The 18922-nt window shown below is 44.4% G+C and overlaps 1 protein-coding gene across 2 annotated transcripts in view; it reads right to left on the bottom strand.

The window, feature by feature from the left end:
- The window catches only part of XPOT (exportin for tRNA), a 55017-nt gene extending 36835 nt beyond the window's left edge, over positions 1–18182 (bottom strand). The window contains exons 1-4 of one of the 2 annotated variants that reach the window (XM_090042438.1): positions 18049–18088; positions 15672–15757; positions 8977–9110; positions 1692–1774 (exon numbers count right to left, since the gene is read on the bottom strand). In XM_090042438.1, coding sequence (XP_089898564.1) covers positions 1692–1774; positions 8977–9036 — 143 coding nt within the window. In that variant the 5' untranslated portion in view covers positions 9037–9110; positions 15672–15757; positions 18049–18088. Of the gene's footprint in view, positions 1–1691; positions 1775–8976; positions 9111–15671; positions 15758–18048 lie in introns of both variants that reach the window. The other variant, XM_090042437.1, reaches the window with a different exon arrangement.
- Positions 18183–18922: the final 740 nt, after the last annotated feature.

Below are 18922 nucleotides of genomic sequence, written 5' to 3'. Positions count from 1 at the left end.
TTAATTACTTAACTTGGTCAATTAAAAATGGATACCGTCATTAAGAGTTATTTGACATTGAGTCATTTTATTTTTTTTTTATTTTTTATTTTTTTAGGGATACACCATTTGCATGTCCTATGGCCATGCCAGATGCATGGCATGCTCACATTTACAGAGCAGTGATGGTAACAAGGTTACTTTTTTTTTAAATTTCATTTATTTACTTGTTCCATTGACCTCCCATTTTCATATTTTTGTTGTATTGTTTAATAAAAGCCTGCCTGTTGTCAAACTATGGCCACAGTGTTCAGTTACATATGGGGCAAGAACATTAACGGGACTGAAAAGCACCAGAAAACAGTGGCTCAATGTGCTGCCCACTTGTTCTAGCACCAGCTGCATCTCCCTCCCTCCCACCCAGGAGCTGGCTTCAACAGCCTAACAAATCAAGAAAAAGCAAGGCAAGAGGAGCTGTGCACAGCCAGCCAGCCAGCCAGAGCTGTTCTTCCTCCTTCTCCTCTCTAATTCCTTCCTGCCGTCCTCCACCTGGGTTCATGGGACCCACAACCTTGCACAGCCCAGGTTTCCACCATTGCTTTTCCCTCCCCACATCCACATCCCCAGGGCACAGCTCAGCACCTGACTGAACATTTCCCCATACTAACAAACCCACAGTGCACATGCCCTCAACCAACCTTCCCGATGCCTGCACTGGAGACAGCCACACAAAAGCGTGAGTTTCACTGGCAGTAGTTTAAATCTAGTACATGACATCGTTCTACATGTCACCATGCCAACCTTCAGCCCAAAGTCTGGAAAAGTGGATAGCAGCACATATCACACATACAGTGTCAGGCAACTGGTCTCTGAGAATTTGCATGTGTGGCACCAGTAGGAACAGTGGGCTGTTCTGCCTCAAATGACAGTGGCTCAGGCAGGGACTCCCTTTGGTCTCACAGATATTATGCAGCAGACATGCAGAGACAACAAACCAAGACATGCTGCACTTACTGGTATACATGGGTGTCCTCAGGCATCTCTAGCAAGCCCTGACCCTCCAAAGCATGCTCCAGAGTCATTCTGCAGCTGCTGAGCTGGTAGCTATACAGTTCCTTCAAAGGCTTACCAGGTGGACACCGCTGTCCATGCTGCCCAGCTGCATATCAGAATCTGTTTGGTATCAGTTACTATGGCTTGCTAAAAAAATTGGCCATTGGTAACGGCCCAAAAAATCTCTATCAACGCACCCCTACTAGTTACCAAAATCTTCGATGTATACACTTAGGCAAAAACATGGAGGAGTGGAGTCTACCATCCCTCATTATACCACTGAGACAAACTCAAAAGGCCAGACCGAATCCAGACATTCAGTGCCTCAATGGTTGTAGCTTCTGCCAGATAAGAACTGCTGCTGACTGCCTAATGCCTCAGCAAGGGCGTGTTTGTCAGGCTGACATCCCTTAGACTGTCTCCAGTCTAGGAGTCACCCCAAGGCAGTGGGGGGCTAGGTTTTGAGGCGCCCTATACTTGCCTTACTCTGGAGGTTGCAACATTGTGGTATTTTATAGGAACTACCCTGCCACAAGTTGCCCCAACACATTGCCACCAGGCCTTCCAGTCAGAGGCAGTTTATGGTGATAACCAGATTGTCACGTACAAATGGACTACATAAAAGAATAGACAATTACTTATATTTATAATTGTATTACCTGTATATACGCTTGGCTAATGCTTCTGCACAGACTTGCCAGGCATCCTGGGATATCTTCAGCTGTTCAAAATAGGCCAATGCCTGCAATCATCACAAAAATATCACCTTTAAAACTAACAAAGAGTACAAATTCTATCCAGGTTAAGGAGTTATATTTAAACAGCCCTTTCAGCAAAATCCTAAATTTATACCACCTCCATCACTATGGCATCTCTTACCTTATCCATATCCCCCAAGTACTTAAGATTATAAATCCTGAAGGAGGAGGAAACTCCCTCCTCATCTTTCCAGCCTTCAGCAGTTTCATTAATTTTCAGGTTTTTGCTTATATGTGAAATACTGTAGTAGTTTTCCCTCTGAAAATGTTACATCAAAAGTGATAACAGTATTTTGTTCTACAAACAAAATACTGCATCCTTCATCTGATCTTGTAGCAGTTGTTCACTTTTAAACCTACACTACTGACTGGAGGACAAACTGAACTACCTTTGAATTTTAAAATGTTCAAGTGCTAGTTTGTGGTACAGCAACCACAGACTACCTCCACTTGATTTCCTATCCAACATACTTGGGCACTGAGACCACAAACATTGACATTTTCTTCTTCAGTAAAGCTGGGATTTATCAAATGACATTTTTAAATTTTCTAAAATGCAGCAGAGCCTCTTTAAGATACAGATGCAAAAACTATTGCAAGTCATCTTTCAAATATGGAACCAAGTCTAAAAGACACATTCACTGGTAAGAAATACTTATTCCTGAAATAGCTAGCCAAACTTTTGTCGTTTCATTAAATGAATAAATCACATGCATCTGTTTTCAATCAGCAAGCAACTGTCACAAATACCAAGAATACTTTCTTAGTATTGACTTTTCTATTCCAAAATTCCCTAGCGTTAATGTTAACTTCAAGAAGTCTATTTAAATCCAACAGCTCAGGGATCAACCACCTATTTGGTCAGATTTGGCCTGCAAAGACATTGGCTCTGGTTTGCGGAAAGATGTGGGGGGAGGAACACAAACACCAGCACAGAGATTGCTGGGGTAGGGAGTGGCAGCAAAGAGATGCCTTCAACATGGACCATGCAGTCCTCTGCCACATGCCACCAATCCCATCTACAGTGCAGGTCTGCTTTCACCTCATTACTGCAGCTACAGAATTTGGCACTCCATAGCCCCACTGGCAACAAGAATCAGTGGCATTTGGTAGTGAATGCAAGTGCAGGCTGTGGTAGGGGGACATGAGGACAGCCCCCAACATAGAGCAGGGAAGGCTGGAGCACTGCCAAGCAGGTTGGCAGCCTCTGGCATTAATTAGGCAGTTGCAAGTGGCAGCCCACCATTCTTAAAGGCTGCTGAACTCTGCACTAACTGCTTAAGCTCTGAACAGAAAGAAAGAAACAACTCACAGTTTCAACAGTTTTTTCATTCTATAGGAAAAGCAGGATGGATTTGATTTGAATCAAACCAATTTAAAAATCAAGATTTAGATTACTGGTCAGGAAACCTCGATTTAACCATTGTTTTCTACAAAAAGAGCATTCTTGCTGTTTGGGAATATTTTAATGAGGTTATATCAAACAGGGTCTCTTTTACTGCATAGCAAGCCTGCTGCCACAATAGGTTTTCCATTCTACCACACCATTCCCTCACTAGATCTCAAATCAATTGAGAGGCTATACTCAAACTTATCATTCAAGACTTATGGAATACTCTGCTCAAAATGTTTCTTTTGTTTCTACTGCCCCTCCCTCCTTGTATTTATCTCCAGACTCCTCCTCCTTGCCCAGATCTACTCCACTCCCAACCATGCTCTATCTGCTTAACTCCTTGAAGTTTTTCACTTTTAGAGAGAGATAAGGGCTTGACTGTGTGTACACAAACTTGCAGAGACACAATAGGGTTGATGGATAGGTAATTAGGTCTGTTATCTCTCATCTCCATATACTGTTGTTAACAAAGATATTATCTCTGGAGATACAAATCCACAATTTGAGAACTGAAGCTAAGGATCACAGAGATGCTTAATGGGATCTTCTAGACTGAGCATTAAGTCCCATTGGGTAGAATGGTTTTCTTTAATCTTTACTAACCTGTAGAGGGGGCTCTGGGAACCCTCCCAGAGTCCATGGCCTGTTGTGACATATTTATAAAACTTTTCTCAAAAAGGTTACATGAATATATAGTCTCAAATAGTATGCAATTAAAAGTTATAGTCCCTATTTCATGATGATATCTTTGAGCCCCAACATACTTTAAATTAAAACTATCTTTACATAGGTTTGTTTGTTTTTAAAAAGATCTTAACAAAAAAATACAATTAAATAAAAAATCCATTTAAAAAAAATCACTGATTGTTATCCACCCTGAGGAAAAGTATGCCAACAGGTGTTTTTAATAACTAATAAAGGATAGAAAATATAACAAATACAGTAACTTTTGAATGCTTGGCTTGTATCACATGACAGATGAAACAGCAGATTCATAAGGCTGATCTACCTTATGAGGAGTTTGTCTCTTATTGGGGAGGTAACTTAATAGCTTAATACACAATATACATAAGCTGCTACAGACTGTGAAGTTTCCAACAGGATTCTATGTCCAGCACATGTAAACTCCAGAAGTTATGCTTAAACAAAGCTTTACTCTTTGAGTTCACCAAATACACATTGTAGACAAAAATAAAAGATTTTTTTAAAATTAGAACTCACTTTTTGGATTTAAGTATGTTTTCGTTTTAAAAATAAGTCTGTTTAAAATTAAATCTAAAATGAGAACCTAGTGTTATAGGCCAAACAGTATAATCTTCATCAAATGACATGGATTTGGGTGTTAAAAGTGTACTGGCAAAGTTATGAGCAACACCAAATTATGGATGAGTGTGATCACGCTCGAGGACAGACTGGGGATACAAGTTGACATGGACAGGCTTGTGTGGCGGGCAGAATAACAACCTGATGATGTTTAACACGGAGAAATGTAAAGTACTCCATCTGGGAAGGAATAATCTGCAATATGCTTACAGGCTTGGCAGTGCTATACTTGCCAGCACTACAACTGAAAGAGACCTAGGGGTTGTGACAGACCAGGGAATAAACATGAGCCACCAATACGACGCCATAACTGGCAGAATGAATCAAACACTGGCATGCATCTACCAATGCATCTCAGGCAAGACTAAGGATGTAATCTGTTCACTCTACTCAGCCTTGGTGAGTCCGCAGCTGAAGTACTGCGTCCAGTTTTGGGCGCTGCACTTCAAGAAGGATGTGGTGAAGCTTGAGAGAATCCAAAGGAGGGCCATGTGCATGATTACAGGTCTAGAGAGCAGGTCATATGAGGAGAGGGTGAAAGACATGGGACTGTTCAGCCTGCAGAAAAGACGACTTAAAGGGGGCTTTGGTGGCAGCCTATACATATATCAGGGTGCACACCAGGACCTGGGGAGCATCTGTTCATTAAGGCACCCCGGGGGGAGACAAGAAACAATGGACACAAACTGACTGAAGATTGCTTCAGATTGGACATAAGGAAAAACTTCTTTATGGTTCAAGTGCTTAAGGTCTAGAACAGACTCCCCCAGAGGTGGCACAGTTACCTACCTGGAGATCTTTTAAAAACATCTTGATGTGCACTTTGCTGGGGTCATCTAACCCCAGCAGTCTTTCCTGCCCAAGTGCAGGAGAGCTGGACCCGATGATCCGCAAAGTCCCTTCCAACCCCTAACATCTATGAATCTTAAAACCACTTTAATGTAATCAAAGCTTAGGCAAGAAACATACCATTTAGCTGTTTAAAAGAAAATCAGAGCACTGAATTAAAACCAGCCACTGCATAAACACCTGAAGCAGGAGCCTATTGAAGTGTTAAACTACGCTTCAATAGCAGCAGCCCTCAAATGCTCATGCAGAGAAAAAACTGTTTTCCTTCTGTAACAAGGTGATGTGCTCTGGGCATAAGGGGAATCTAATAGATGTGATGCAGCCTGATTTTAGCACAGGTTTCCCACAAAATTCTTATTAGCAAGCTAAGGAAATACAGAGTAGCTCAAAGTACTGATAACTTAGATCATTGTGCTCAACAAGCAATCATCTATGGCTCAATGTCTAGTTGGGAGAAGTATCAAGTGGTGTTTCCCAGAGGTTTATCCCGAGTTTGATATTGTTATTAACAGCCTCAGTAATGACTTGGAAAATGGACCTGAGTGTGCATGCTTAGCAAATGTATAGTAGATGACACCAAGTTGGGTGGAGTTGCAGACACTGGTGGTTAGGATTAGGTTTCAAAATAACCTTGATAAAATGAAGAAATGGTCCAAAAACCAAACAACTGTCAAAGGAAATTGAAGAAGGACAAGTGTTCCATCCCAAGTAGAGGACTTTACAATCACATGGAAAATCAGAGAATGACAGGCAAGGCTGCAGTACTGCAGAAAATGACCTGGGGTTAGAGTGGACAATAAACTGAGTAAGTCCACAGTGTGCTCTTATTTGGAAAAAAAATAGTACAGCACTGGCCTGTATAAAAGAAGGATCACTTGCAAGCAAGGGAAGTGGTCTTTCTGCTTCATTTGGTATCAGCAAGACATCACCTGCAGTACTGTGTCCAATTTTGAATACTATACTTCAAGAGGGATGACTTCAAGCAAAAAAGTCCACCAGAGGACAACAAAAGTTGTTAGAGGTCTGGGAAACACGATGATGAGCTGAAAGGACTTGAATTATTTAGTCTGGAGCAGAGAAGACAGAGAAGCTTCAATAAACATGCTTCAAATACTTAGAGGGTAGTTATATGGAGGATGGGGAAAGACTTTACTTTGCAGCTGCAATGGACAGGGTAAAGAGTAATGATCCTAACTTGCAAAAAGGAAAATTTAAGGTTGGATATTACAAAGAACTCTCTCACTATGAGGATGGTTAAACATTGGGACAGGTTACCTAGAGAGGCTGTGGAATCTCCATCCCTGGAAGTTTAAGAGCAGGTTACACCTGTGGTTCTTGGATTGTGCTTTGTGGAAACCTAGGGTTCCACAGCAGGGCATCAGGGGTTCCACAAAGATTGGGGGTAATGGAGGAAAGGACCATGAGGCAGTATGCTGCCACTGCAAAGCCAGTTTGCCTGGCTCCAAGCCTGTCTTTAGGTAGGGTAGGTGTTTTACAGAAGTGATATGAAAGGGTCCTGTGACTTTAGGAAGTTTGAAAGGCTGGGTTACACAAGCACTTGTCTAGGGGCATGTGTCGATGAAACAGGGGCTCTAAATTGAAGCAGAGGGTTTTAAAATCCACTGCTTCAATTTACGGCCCTTAAAACCCCTGTGTCATGCACACACCCTGCACTTACCTGCCTCTCCGGTGGACAAGCTGCTGGGAAGCAGAGTGGTCCCTGGGCTGTGGGGAGGGGCTGGCACTTCTCTCCATAGCAGCAGCAGCTGCCCACCCTCCCGCAGGCACCTGGCTCAGGCAGTCCCAGGGGGCACTGCAGCCACAGAAGAAAGCAATGGGCCCCCATATAGCTCAGGCAGACAGGCGGGGGGGAGGGCAGGGGGAGGAGAAAAATCAGGCTCACCCCTTTTCTTAGGCAAAGCCTGCTTTCCTGGACTGCTGCAGGGCTTCCTGCAGAGCCCCTGAGCTGCACGGAGCCCGGTGCTTTGCTCAACAGCTGTAGGTGCAGCAAACTAAAACCCCAAGGAGTTTTAGTTTGCTATGCCCAAAGTCATTTAGGGCGTGTTATGCGCCAAAGTTCCTACAGAGCGGGTGGAATTAATGCAAACACCAATACCATTAAAGTGGTGCAAAAGCATTTAGCCCACTTTAAAGTGCTGTGCACACTCACCCCTCATTTCATCTACACAAGGCCCAGGATGCTTTAGACAGGGATGATCCTGCATTGAGCAGGGGACTGGACAAGATACCTTCCTGAAGTCACTTCCAGCCCTCCTTTTCCATCATTGTATGATTCAGTTCACATCCTGTCATTTAGCTGAATTAAATGAACAAAAAGCTTGTATGTTAAGAAGCAACTGGGAGTTAAAGGCACAGGAAGGTTTGCTTTCCTCTTTCAACTATTAAGAGAATCAAGTTGGAGAGGATTATTTTAACTCCATGGATAATACAACTAAAAATGGATTTAAGTAATCCATGGTTTGGTAAACGTTTCCCCTTGTTTTATTTTAATTAACAAACAACTTTAAATGCTATTTTTGTACAGAATCCATTAATTCACATTTTCATCATAACAGCACTCGACTCAAAACTCATGTAAAATAGCAGTATAAAGGCACCACACACAATTTTCTGGGATAAATATGTAAAACTTAAGTACGTAAAGAAACAGCTCAAGCAATAGAATTGCTTTAAAAATGTAGACAGCATACCTTCCAAGGGACCTATAATTGTTATCAACCAATGAGAAACAACCTCTTAAAACAACTACAAAAAAAGAACAATACTGATTATCTAAATCACTTCAATCTGAAACAATCTACCCTGCCACATCATCTGGACGTAAGCATCCAGCAAGCTTTTCAAGCTCTGCCTCAATGTTAACCTTGAACAACATCTCCCTAGCCATCCAGTTGTCATAATATCTGCCTTATTGTAATAGCTTCCCCTGTTAGCAAGGAACCTCTAAACAAGAAATCTTACAGTACTCAGAAATAAACTGAAAATTAAAACAAAGCTTTAACAGAGCCAGCATTTGCTTTATCAGGATGTTTCCTGATATATAGGTTAAAAGTGTAGCAAAAGAAAAAGTTTTAACCTTGCACTGAGGCAATGCACAGTTGCATTATAAAGGTGTAGTTTTAGAGTGAAGTTAGCTAAAACAGAAAAGGCAGCTGAAGAGCTACACTTTTGTCATCTACCTCCTGATTAATATAAGTAGAGGTCTGAAAATATCTGGTTATAAAACTGCTGCAGTTTAAGGTACATATTAACAACAACAACCCTCCCCCCGTGGATTATTTACTGCAGCAGAAACAAAACAAGTTAAGGAATTCCATTTCTGTTAAATAACCGAATGAAGAGACATAACAGGATTGAGTAGCTGAAAGGAAACTATACCCTGTCTGGCAATAAGTAAGAAATAAATAATAATGGAAGAGTATGCAAGTAAAATTAAGCCCTTCAACTTGAATATATTATTGAACTGCAATTTTAATTTTTATATATGCACACTCCCTGCACTTATTTGAATAATCAGACAAATCATTAGACTAACAGACTGCAGCTTAAGTGCCTGCAGCAACAGCCATTATGAAAGAAAGCAAGCTTAAACAAACTTACCCTTTGCCTGAAATCTGCATCAGCATTAGGGTTTAGCCCTAGAAGGGCTTGTTCGTCCATCTCTATTGCTATATTCCTTGTTTCCTATTATTAGCAGCTTTGCCCCCTTCTCCTGCAGAGGAATCTACAAACATCTGCCAATAAAAAAAAAGCAAACTGTAGACACTAGCATTTCAGGCCCTTAATACAAGAGCAGAAAACTTTAGAAAAATTTAACGTTTTCATATGTCAAAACTCATATCTAGTTACAAAATTACCAAAGAATTTCTTGTCAGCCAAACTGAAAAGTGCTACATCTGAAAATATACCCGTATTTATTCACATACCATATCCCCATAAATAAGAAATGCACTTTGTTAAAGGAGGCAGAAGACAGAATGAAGAAAACGATTTTTTTCAGTCTTACCTGCCACAGCACCATCTCAGCCAGCGGCTGAACTCTCCACCAGCATGGAGCAGGGACAGAATAGGGATAGCGTCCCTCAGTTTACTCCCCTTCACCCTGCCACCAGGCCAAGAGCTACAAATTTAATTCTCCCACTACCCTTGTCCAATTAAGCCTTTGAGAATGGTAACAGCAGTGCCTGTGAGAACACTAAACCTGTAGTTGTTGGCAAAGCAGCAAGGGAAGAGAGCATAATACTGATACTCCCCTCCATGCAGCAGAGCATTTGGCCCTGGAGGAGCCAATACCCTTGTCTCTATTCAGGCACAGACATCAGCTTCCTTGTTTAAACACATGCACATTCATTGGATGGCTGTTTTTCATGAAAAAGGTATACATGTGGTATGCAAATAAATATGGTATAGACAGCCTTGGATCCAAACTTAAAATGCATACAAAAATATTTTTGCTTTGGTTACTCATTTTTGATCTAGGTATACTGTTAGGGTATATTGCCCAGTATTTTCACAGCCTTAGCACTATCATACAGGCATTTTCACTTACTTTTTCTACAATATTGTTAGAGTGTCAATTAAACACTTTCAAAAGGAGCTGAGATATTAAAACAACTGTTCTTGAGTAAATGTAGTTTCAAGGGAAAATGTGATAGATATTAGCTTTTGTACATACTTTATTCACAATTTATCATAAATCCCTGTATTCTTAAAGCAATACCAATTTGTTTCTAATGCTCTTGTCTGAAAATTCTTGTCTGTTCAGAATTCCAGCACAAATAAGGTAACAGTCCTACAAATCAGGCTAGAGAAATTGTTTTACATTCCCTCCCTCCCCCAACAAAAGGAGTACAATAGGATTGTGCTTCTTTATAGGCCATCCTGTAAAGCTAATATTTCACTCTAAATCTCAAAGAGACTGAAGTTAAGAGGTTTGTTTTCCCCACACAGCCAGATGCTACTAAACCAGCAAGAGATGGCAAACAGTATTTTCTGACACAGTTTGGGCATTGCACTACGTACAATTTGTGATACTATATTTTCTCAAGTATAACATCCCCCCCAAATATAAGGCATCTTAAACATCATTACATTCTGGGACGTTGTGGGGGTGTCATGAATCTTTTCTCGTGTATTATTCTACTGATACAGTATGTGTATGCCTGGTCTTGCTGGAAAGCCCATGCTATGCTGTATCCATTTATGCTACTTTTATCACTGTATATACTGTGTTATATGGTCATGTATATCGTTTTAATTTGTAATGTTGTGGAAAGGGAGGAAGGGAGCGGTGACAACATTAACTGAAAACATTAATTGCTGTGGCTTACAGAGCTATACCAATTAATACTACCACTACTCTGTCTCCCTGCTCCCCTCCCAAATTTCTAGACCTGTAGGGAGCTCTTTTCCTCACATAATGCGCGTCCCAATCTTCCCAAGCTGATTTTGGGGTAAAAAGGTGTGGGTTATATATAAAAAATATAGTATTATTTACTGTGAGCCTGACAGTTTGTTGGGGTGGCAGAAAGGAAGGAAGACAGAAGAGGAAGAGATTATGTCATAGGAAACCCTGGTTAAAATTATCTGGATACCTGTAAGTAAAACCTCACATTTCTTGATACTGGTGTTTTACATCACTGGTCAGCAACTTTTCAGAGCTGTAGGCCAGAACAATCTGGCTTGGATTTGAGATGGCGGAGCATTCCAACACAGCCACTGCTTCTCCCCACCCCTAGATGTGGTGTGGGCACAGCTCCTCATCACGCAACCCCAATTCAGCTTCCTGCTGTACCTGAACTTCAGCCAAACGAGTGAAGTCCCTGCCACAAATCTGACACTGATGCCCCTCCGTCCTCCTCCACCCCTGTAAGCTGGATCCACCTGATATACCAGTTGTTGCCAACCCTGCCTTACATACACTCTCCTGTTCAAGCCCCACTGTGATGGGTAAGCCACAGTACTAAGTGGGAGCAGGCAAGGATTGGAAAGTCCTTTGTTTGAAATATCATAACTTATTATTTTTCACCAAATTATTTGGTGCTATGGAGGGTAGCCATGGTTTCCCCCCCATCCCCTAAATAAAAATGCATTTCTACACAAAAAGCTGCTTTTTTATATAAATATAATTTACATTTTGCTACAAGTTAGAATCATAGAAAAGCAGGGCTGGAAGGGAGCTTCAGAGGCCATTTCTCAACCTGTGGGTCATAACCCAAAAGTGAGAATATATGAAACTTAAAAAATGGATCAATAAACTTTAAAAATGGATTCTCCTTTAAAGGAGAAAAATATGGGAAACCACAAGTTTTCCCTTGCAGGCTGGCAGAGTTCCAGCCTGCATGGGGCTGCTTGGGGCTGGGGGGGAACGAGAGGAGGACAATCAGGCAGGAGACACCATGTGCATGCACACAGACACATGCAGGTGGCAGCCAGGCAGTATGAAGTCGATCGGGCAGAAAGGGCAAGGGGGGCATAGATAACACATCAGGGAGGTTGGGAGGGTGGGGGGCACAGGTGACACTGCCCACCACCCCAGCTCCTCTCTGGAGGCCAGGCCATGCTGGCAGGGAAGAACTGCAGCCGGCGGTTGGGTGCTGGAGCAGGAACAGCTGGCAGCGGGAAAAGGTAAGGGCAGAACAGCCCCCTTACTCCCCCCTGCAACTTACACCTTGTGCTGCTGGCAGCATGGCTGGCGCAGGGGTTTTGGCAGTAGTGGCAGCAAGGAATCTTGCTGTCCCGCTCTGCCCTCCCAAGCCAGGTTCTACCTGCTGGGCTGCAGAGGCTGCTCCTGCCTGTGCCAGTCCAGCCAGGTTGCAGCCCCATGCCTAATGTGAATACACAAATCTGGGGGAAGACATGCCCTCCCACGCCCTATACACTGGGGGGCTGGGGCCTAGGGGTATGGTTTTCTACTTAAACTATTTACTGTGGCAAGACAGGCCATTCATGTTTACAAATGGGTCCTGGCACAAAAAAGGTTGAGAACAACTGATCTAGTCCAACCCTTCCCCTATGCAAGGCAGAATCAGCCCTATTCAAGCCATTCCATACAAATCCATGGTCTAACCTGTTAGTAAAACTACAGTCAGCCCTAACACAACAAAAAGACATAATACCCTAGCCTGCCATAGGTGAGGCAGGGGACAATAATGGCCCAAGTCCTATAGCTAAGGATTGTTAAAATACACTTGAGAGATTCAAAGAAAAATGCCACACTCAGTCCTACAAAAGAAGGCACCACCCCCCACCCCAAACCGTACCCATCTGACCACAAACTTATTTCCTGATCCCAAATATGCAGATTGGGAAATAAACAGGGACCCTGGTTTTCTGTTTAAAAATTGCAAATTCTCAGATTTAAAAAACAAAACAAAAACCCCACAAAACAAAGACAAATTGTCTGATTTAAAACCCCCAAATCCATGTTTTTCCATGATTAAAATGAAACACCATTATCTATATAGGTAACTGTTAAACACAATATTGCATTGATATATCTACAATTTTAAAATAATTTGGAAGCTTACCAGAGTCTCAATCATCACTATAATAAAATAAATTCTAAATATCTATAAATATTGGTGTTTGATTTTGGATTCATTATCATGGAAAAAATCACAGTTCTCCTGCCTCCTTCACTTACCAGGACATGGGTACAGCTGCAGCTGCCCCCCCCCCCCCCCGTGCCACCCCTGGCTATTTGGTGGCACTGGCACTGAGCAGCTACAATATGCCAGTGCCCTGCTCATACCATCACCCTCATTCCTGACCCCTAGCCCTGCTACAGCCCCCCATGCCCTCCAGGACTGCCAGAGGGGTCCCCCAGCTGCCAGGACTACAGGGTGAGAAACCTGGGTCTACAGTCCCCTGCACCCGAGCCCTGGCATATAGGAGGCAGAGGCTGCTGCAGCAAAGCAGGATGAGAAGCCCAGAACCACCCCCACCCGCATGGCCAGAGTGGGACCCATGAGCGGCAAGGGGCAGGGAAGGGCAAATGCAGGCTGCCCACTGTGGGCTCAGGAGCCCTGCCCTGCTGCCGTCCCCCAGGACCTCCATAGTCCAACTGTCTGGATATGGTGCAGCAGGGCAGAGCAGGAAAGCTTGCTGCTACCACTGGGAGCTCCACACTGCTATGGCAAAGCACCTGTCACCCACCCAGCAGCAGCAAGGGGCACAACCATACACTGCTGCCCCTGTTCCTGTTGGGCAGGCAGGGGGCACCTCGCCATGGTACTGCAGGGCTCGTGGTGGCAGCATTGAGCTTCCCTGCTCTGCCATAAACCCGAAGGGGAGGGCAGTAAGGTGGGGAGCCCCAACCTCCCCCACAAAAGTGCATGCAGTGGCAAGAAGCCATTCTGCCCTCCCCTGGATGGGCTGCCTGTGGCCCTAACCTGCTCCCTGCAGCCTTATCCTGCTCCCTGCCCAGGCCCTGCAGCTGCACATTCTGGCCCTGGACCCCAAACATTGCCCCAGCTGGGCACAGCCCCAGCCCAACTCCCTTCCTCCCTATATGGGTCTCAATTTCCTCCCCCCCACCTGCCGCCAGTCTTACCTGCAGGAGCTGCTCTCCAGGCTGCCTGGCAGCCATGTACATGTCCACATGGTACCCACTCCTGATTGCCCTTCTCCCACTCCCCCCAGCTCCTTGCAAACGGGAAACCACCATTTCCTGCATTTTTCTCCTAAAGATGATAAAATCCCAGGTTTTTCCTCCTTAAAAGGAAAAAATCCCTAGTTTTACTGTGTTTTTCCATGGTGAAAGGAAAAACCTGGATCCCTGCAAATAAGTAACACTCTCTAGCTAGGAGGCTCCAAATTTTAGTCCCACTGGCACACCCTGTCCATTGGCCAGACTCCAGAACCACACCAGTTCCCACACCCCAGAACCTTTGGCATACCCCAGTCAAAATCCCTAGCCTTGGCTGCAGCCAACCCCCAATGCTTCTGCAGAAGTTGACTACTCCCCCTGCCCCCCCCAACATGTGTAGCCAACTCTCATAATTTTTAGCATTGTTCTTAAAGGCTATGCTTTGGGAATGTGAAAAACTTAACTCTCTCTCTTATACGGGGCAAGAGGCATATGCCCCCCCCCACCCCGGTCGACTGGCTGCTGGCAGACTCCTTCCTTCTCATCCACTGCTGGGGGTACACTGACCCAAAGAGGTTGAAAGCCACTGACATAGAATATATATATATCTACTTCTAGATTAGCCCTGACAAATACTTGTTGAACCTTTGCTTGAATACTTCTGCCAGATAAGAACTGCTGTTTTTGATATTCAGTCTACTTGGCTGCAATTTCAAGCCATTGGTCCACATCCTGCTCTCTACAGCAAGTGAGAAAAGGTGTTTTCCCTCTTCATTATGGCAGTCAGTCCTTCAGATATTTGAAGACTGCTATCATGTCCTCCCTTTAACTGTCTTCTCAGCAAGCTGAACACGTTCCTCTCCTCATATGACTTACCATCCAAGCCCTTTATTTTTTCACTGGCCTATAGATTCTAACTACCCATGTCCTTTTTAAAATATGGAGCCCAAAACTTCAATAGGCTAAGCGGGGGCAAACTAGTGCTGAGTAAAGATGCACTAGGATTCCTTGCATCTTGCACCTCATGCATCAAAACTGTATTCACCTTTTGTGCAGCTGCATCATACTGCAGACTCATACCGAGTCTGTGATCCACCAATATTCTTATATCGTTCCCACTACTGCAGCCATCCAGCCAGCTCGCTCTCACCCACTTAAGTAGTTAAGAGTAATATAATATTAAGCAAACCTTCAAAGTACTTCAGGAACACAAGACTGGAAGACAATTCCTGGGTCACAGAATCCAGTCCCTTGCTGTCATAGACAACTACATTATCAACTACAATCCCTTTAATGAATTTATCAATCTCCACTGTAAGCCTTGTTTTATTTTCAGATACTTCTATCGAAAAGCTTTTCCATAATTACCCGATGGTTAGATACCTTTTTCAAATTTCCAGCCTACCACTTATTAGTTTTTGTGCAAAATCTGCCTTTTGCTTTAAATATTTATTTCCTGCTACATACCATCCTTCTTATAAAAGCATCTGGGAAGCAAAAGCATTTACATCCACCCTCAGCCTTCCTTTTGCTATGCTTAACAAGCCAAGATCTTTCACTCAAATAGTGTCATGTTCCTGATCTTCCTGGTAGCCTCTTGCTGCACCGGTTAAGTCTCTCTTATATGAGAGTCATCAAAATCATGCACAGTATTCTACGTAAGGTCTTCCTAATGCTTTGCACAATGTCATTCATACTTCCCTACCCTTACTGAAAACTTCTTTCTCTATAGATTCTGGAGTCAGATCAGTCATTTTCTTGGATGTTTCACACTGCTGCCTCATCTTCATCCTGCAACCAAAACATATACCCAGATCTTTCTTCTCTTTCCAACCTTCCATAGTTTATTAACAGACATTCTTGTTAGTTCACAAGTGCATGGCATTGCACTATTACATTTCATTGTATTTGCATTTCTCCAGTACTCAGGGTAAGCCAATTGTTTCTGAAGATAATATGATGCACTTTTGCATCAACAATACCTATTTTATTTTAAAAGAGAAGTTTCAGACCAAACTTTGATAAAATCCACTAATACTGCCAACTCCTTTTAGCCAATTCTTGTACACACTTTAGACGCATCTCAAATGTGAACTTCTAGCAAATTCTTCACTAAATTTTAGCTTGCGTAGCTAACTTAAGAAATTGATGTGATCTATTACAATGGGGGGCCAACATGTTGCGGGCATACCACAAATTTAGCTCTGCATCGTCCCAGAGTACCACCCCAATTCCCTACTACCTGAACTCACACTCTACTCCCTGCTCAATCTGCTGCTCTGCTTTCTTCTCCCTGCCTCACGTGCCATGCTTAATCTACTTCTCTACTCTCTTCTCCCTATCCCAACTGCCACTATGCTGCCTGTTCCCTCCCTGATCTTCTGTGCATCAAAAATGCCACACAAAGGCTGAATGATAAAGGTTAGCCACTCCTGACCTATTATGTCAGTGAAAGACCTTAATATGAAGTCACTGAAGATTTTATTATGGTGACACATTTTGTTCCAGAATGTTTCATGTTTCACTTTAATTTGCCAGATTTCTTTAAGCTTTTTTAATCAAACATTTATGATCTGCAAAGTTTTAATTAAAAACTCACAGTACTAGTAAATATCTGAAATGATAAACCACTTCTTGGAATGATAGATTCAGTTGTAAATGAACAACAACATGAATTACTATGAGATTATACCATCATTTACAACAAATGCCGTCTTAGGCTTGATCTGCCCAAAGAATTTGTAGTGGTACAATGTTAAGATGCTTAGGCATATGATTTTACTAACAGAATTATGCCAGTGCAGTCCTTAATGTAGACAGACTTAGAAGGAGCTATACTGCCAAAAGGTAGATTTATATTAATCTCTTTCACATGCTGTAATAACTGTACTGGTGAACATATTCACACAGATAAAGCTGCATCCACACTTGTAGGAGGGGATTGTACTTTTAAGCATGCCAGTGTTAGTTGAAGCAATACTGCACAGTTGTAGAAAAGCTGTAAGAACAGAAGTGCTAATAAAACCTTGACTTATGGATGCATATCCCAATCTATTCTGCTGTTACTATCTGAGCAGTTACATAAGCAACTGATAGGTCAGAAAAGCAAGAAGGGTTAGCCATAGTCATCCAATCCCTATAGTAAATTGTTTCTCAACCTGTGTGTTGCAGCCCAAAAGTGGGCACCACGAATATATGAAAGGGTTGCGAACAAACTTTAAAAATGGATCAACAAATTTAAAAAAAGTATTCTGGTTTAAAAGAGAAAACCATAGCTTTTCCCTTACAGGCTGTTAGAGCTCCAGCCTCCGAGGGGCTGCTTGGGGCTCCCCAGGCCCTACAAACCAGTGGGGCTGGGACCTGGGGGCAGCAGGTGGGGAGTGGGAGGCACTGGGTCAGGACTGAACATGGATGTTTATAAGTGGGTCCTGGTAGAAAACAGGTTAAGAGCCACTGGTTGGATTCTGCCCTTACGAAACCTATTAAACAGATGCACCCTCCTGCAGTCTTTTAAGTGCAGTGAAGAATCTGCTGCCAAAACAGGGTTTGGAAATGCTCAATACCGGATACATGCCAATCCAAAAAGCTAAGAGGCAATGAACGCTTAGTCAGGGATGCTGCCGTAAAAAAACAACTTGGGAGGTGATCCAAGAAGAAGCCGGCCTCAAGGAAAGCTTCTCTCCTTAGCCGAGCATTTCTCCCGGGGTACCAGCGCTCTGGACCTGCCTCACAAGGAGTCGCAGCGCTCTCCCTCTCAGAGACCCAAAATGTCTTCCCTTCTCGCTGGAGCCCATCACAGCGAGCGGCAGAGGCCCCCCGAGGCGGGAGCTGGGGCCGGTACCCCGCGCTCGCCAGGGAAAGCGGCGCCGCGGCAGTGACAAAGCACGCGGCGCCGGCAGCCCCGGCCCGGCAGCGGCTACAGCGGCGCGGCTCGGCCCCGCGTGAGACACGTGTGCATCAAGCCCGGGGGAAGGGGGGCACCCGGCACGGGGCCCGGGGACACGAGGCAGCCCGCCCCGGGCGGGGCGACCAACCCGGTCCCCACGGAGACGCGGGGCCCCAACCCCAGACGCGCCCGTTACCTTCCGCCGCAGCACCGAGGCAGCCACGACGCCGGCGCGCTGCCCCCCGCCCAGGCGAGGAAAGGCGCCCCCGCCCCTTCGGCCCGCCCGCAGCCGCCGGGAGCACCCCCTCCCCGCAAACTACGGAGACCGGCATGCTCTGCGGCACCGCCCCCCCAACTGCGGATGCCCGGAGGACGATGTCAGCCCTCTGCATCGCTCCTTGCAGCTTACCTTCCCTCTCCGCGAGGGCCGGCGCCGCCTGGCGTGTTGGAATAAATCCCCGCCTCGCGGCGCGCGGCATGCTGGGGCCTGTAGGCCCTCGGGGCCTGGAGCGTTGCTGGCTGTTGCGTGACAGCGCGTGTTCACGACGTGGGCCTCGGCGCCTGCGGGCTGGAGGTGCCGCGTACCCCCACGGGGTTTGTGCCAGGGTGATCTGTTGCTACCTCCATTTTTGTACCAAAAAACGGAGCCGGTAAAAAGAAGGCACCTTGCATGTAAGGTGCTCACACACAGCCTACTCACAAATGCCACTGAAAGAAGGATTTTTTGTGGGCTCAATCTGTTTTTATTTATACTATGGGTCTGTATTAAGGGCTATCAGTTGCAGGACAAGCTCAGCCTGGAGCTGGGGAATCACGCAGGGGGTCGGATTGGATTTTAGGTGGTAATTGCATCATTAATGACACGAGCCAGCAAAACCTGCTGTGTTCTTCCAAAGCAGCTTTGTAATTCTGACTAGAAAAACGAGTTCAGTAGCCCACGCGGCTGTGACTCAGAGCTGAGTCCTGTGGGAAGTGTGCACACATGCTTGGCTTTTACATCTGCATGTTGCTCCTTACTTCAGTGTCTTCCATCAAAGTGGCACAGGTGTCTTTCCCTCTTGTTTGGCCAG

This window comes from Crocodylus siamensis, chromosome 4 (genome assembly GCF_052110815.1).
Source record: "Crocodylus siamensis isolate JL-2025a chromosome 4, ASM5211081v1, whole genome shotgun sequence".
Taxonomy (NCBI): domain Eukaryota; kingdom Metazoa; phylum Chordata; order Crocodylia; family Crocodylidae; genus Crocodylus; species Crocodylus siamensis.
The sequence above is the reverse complement of the archived record's forward strand: the minus strand, read 5'-3'. Positions and strand labels throughout refer to the sequence as shown.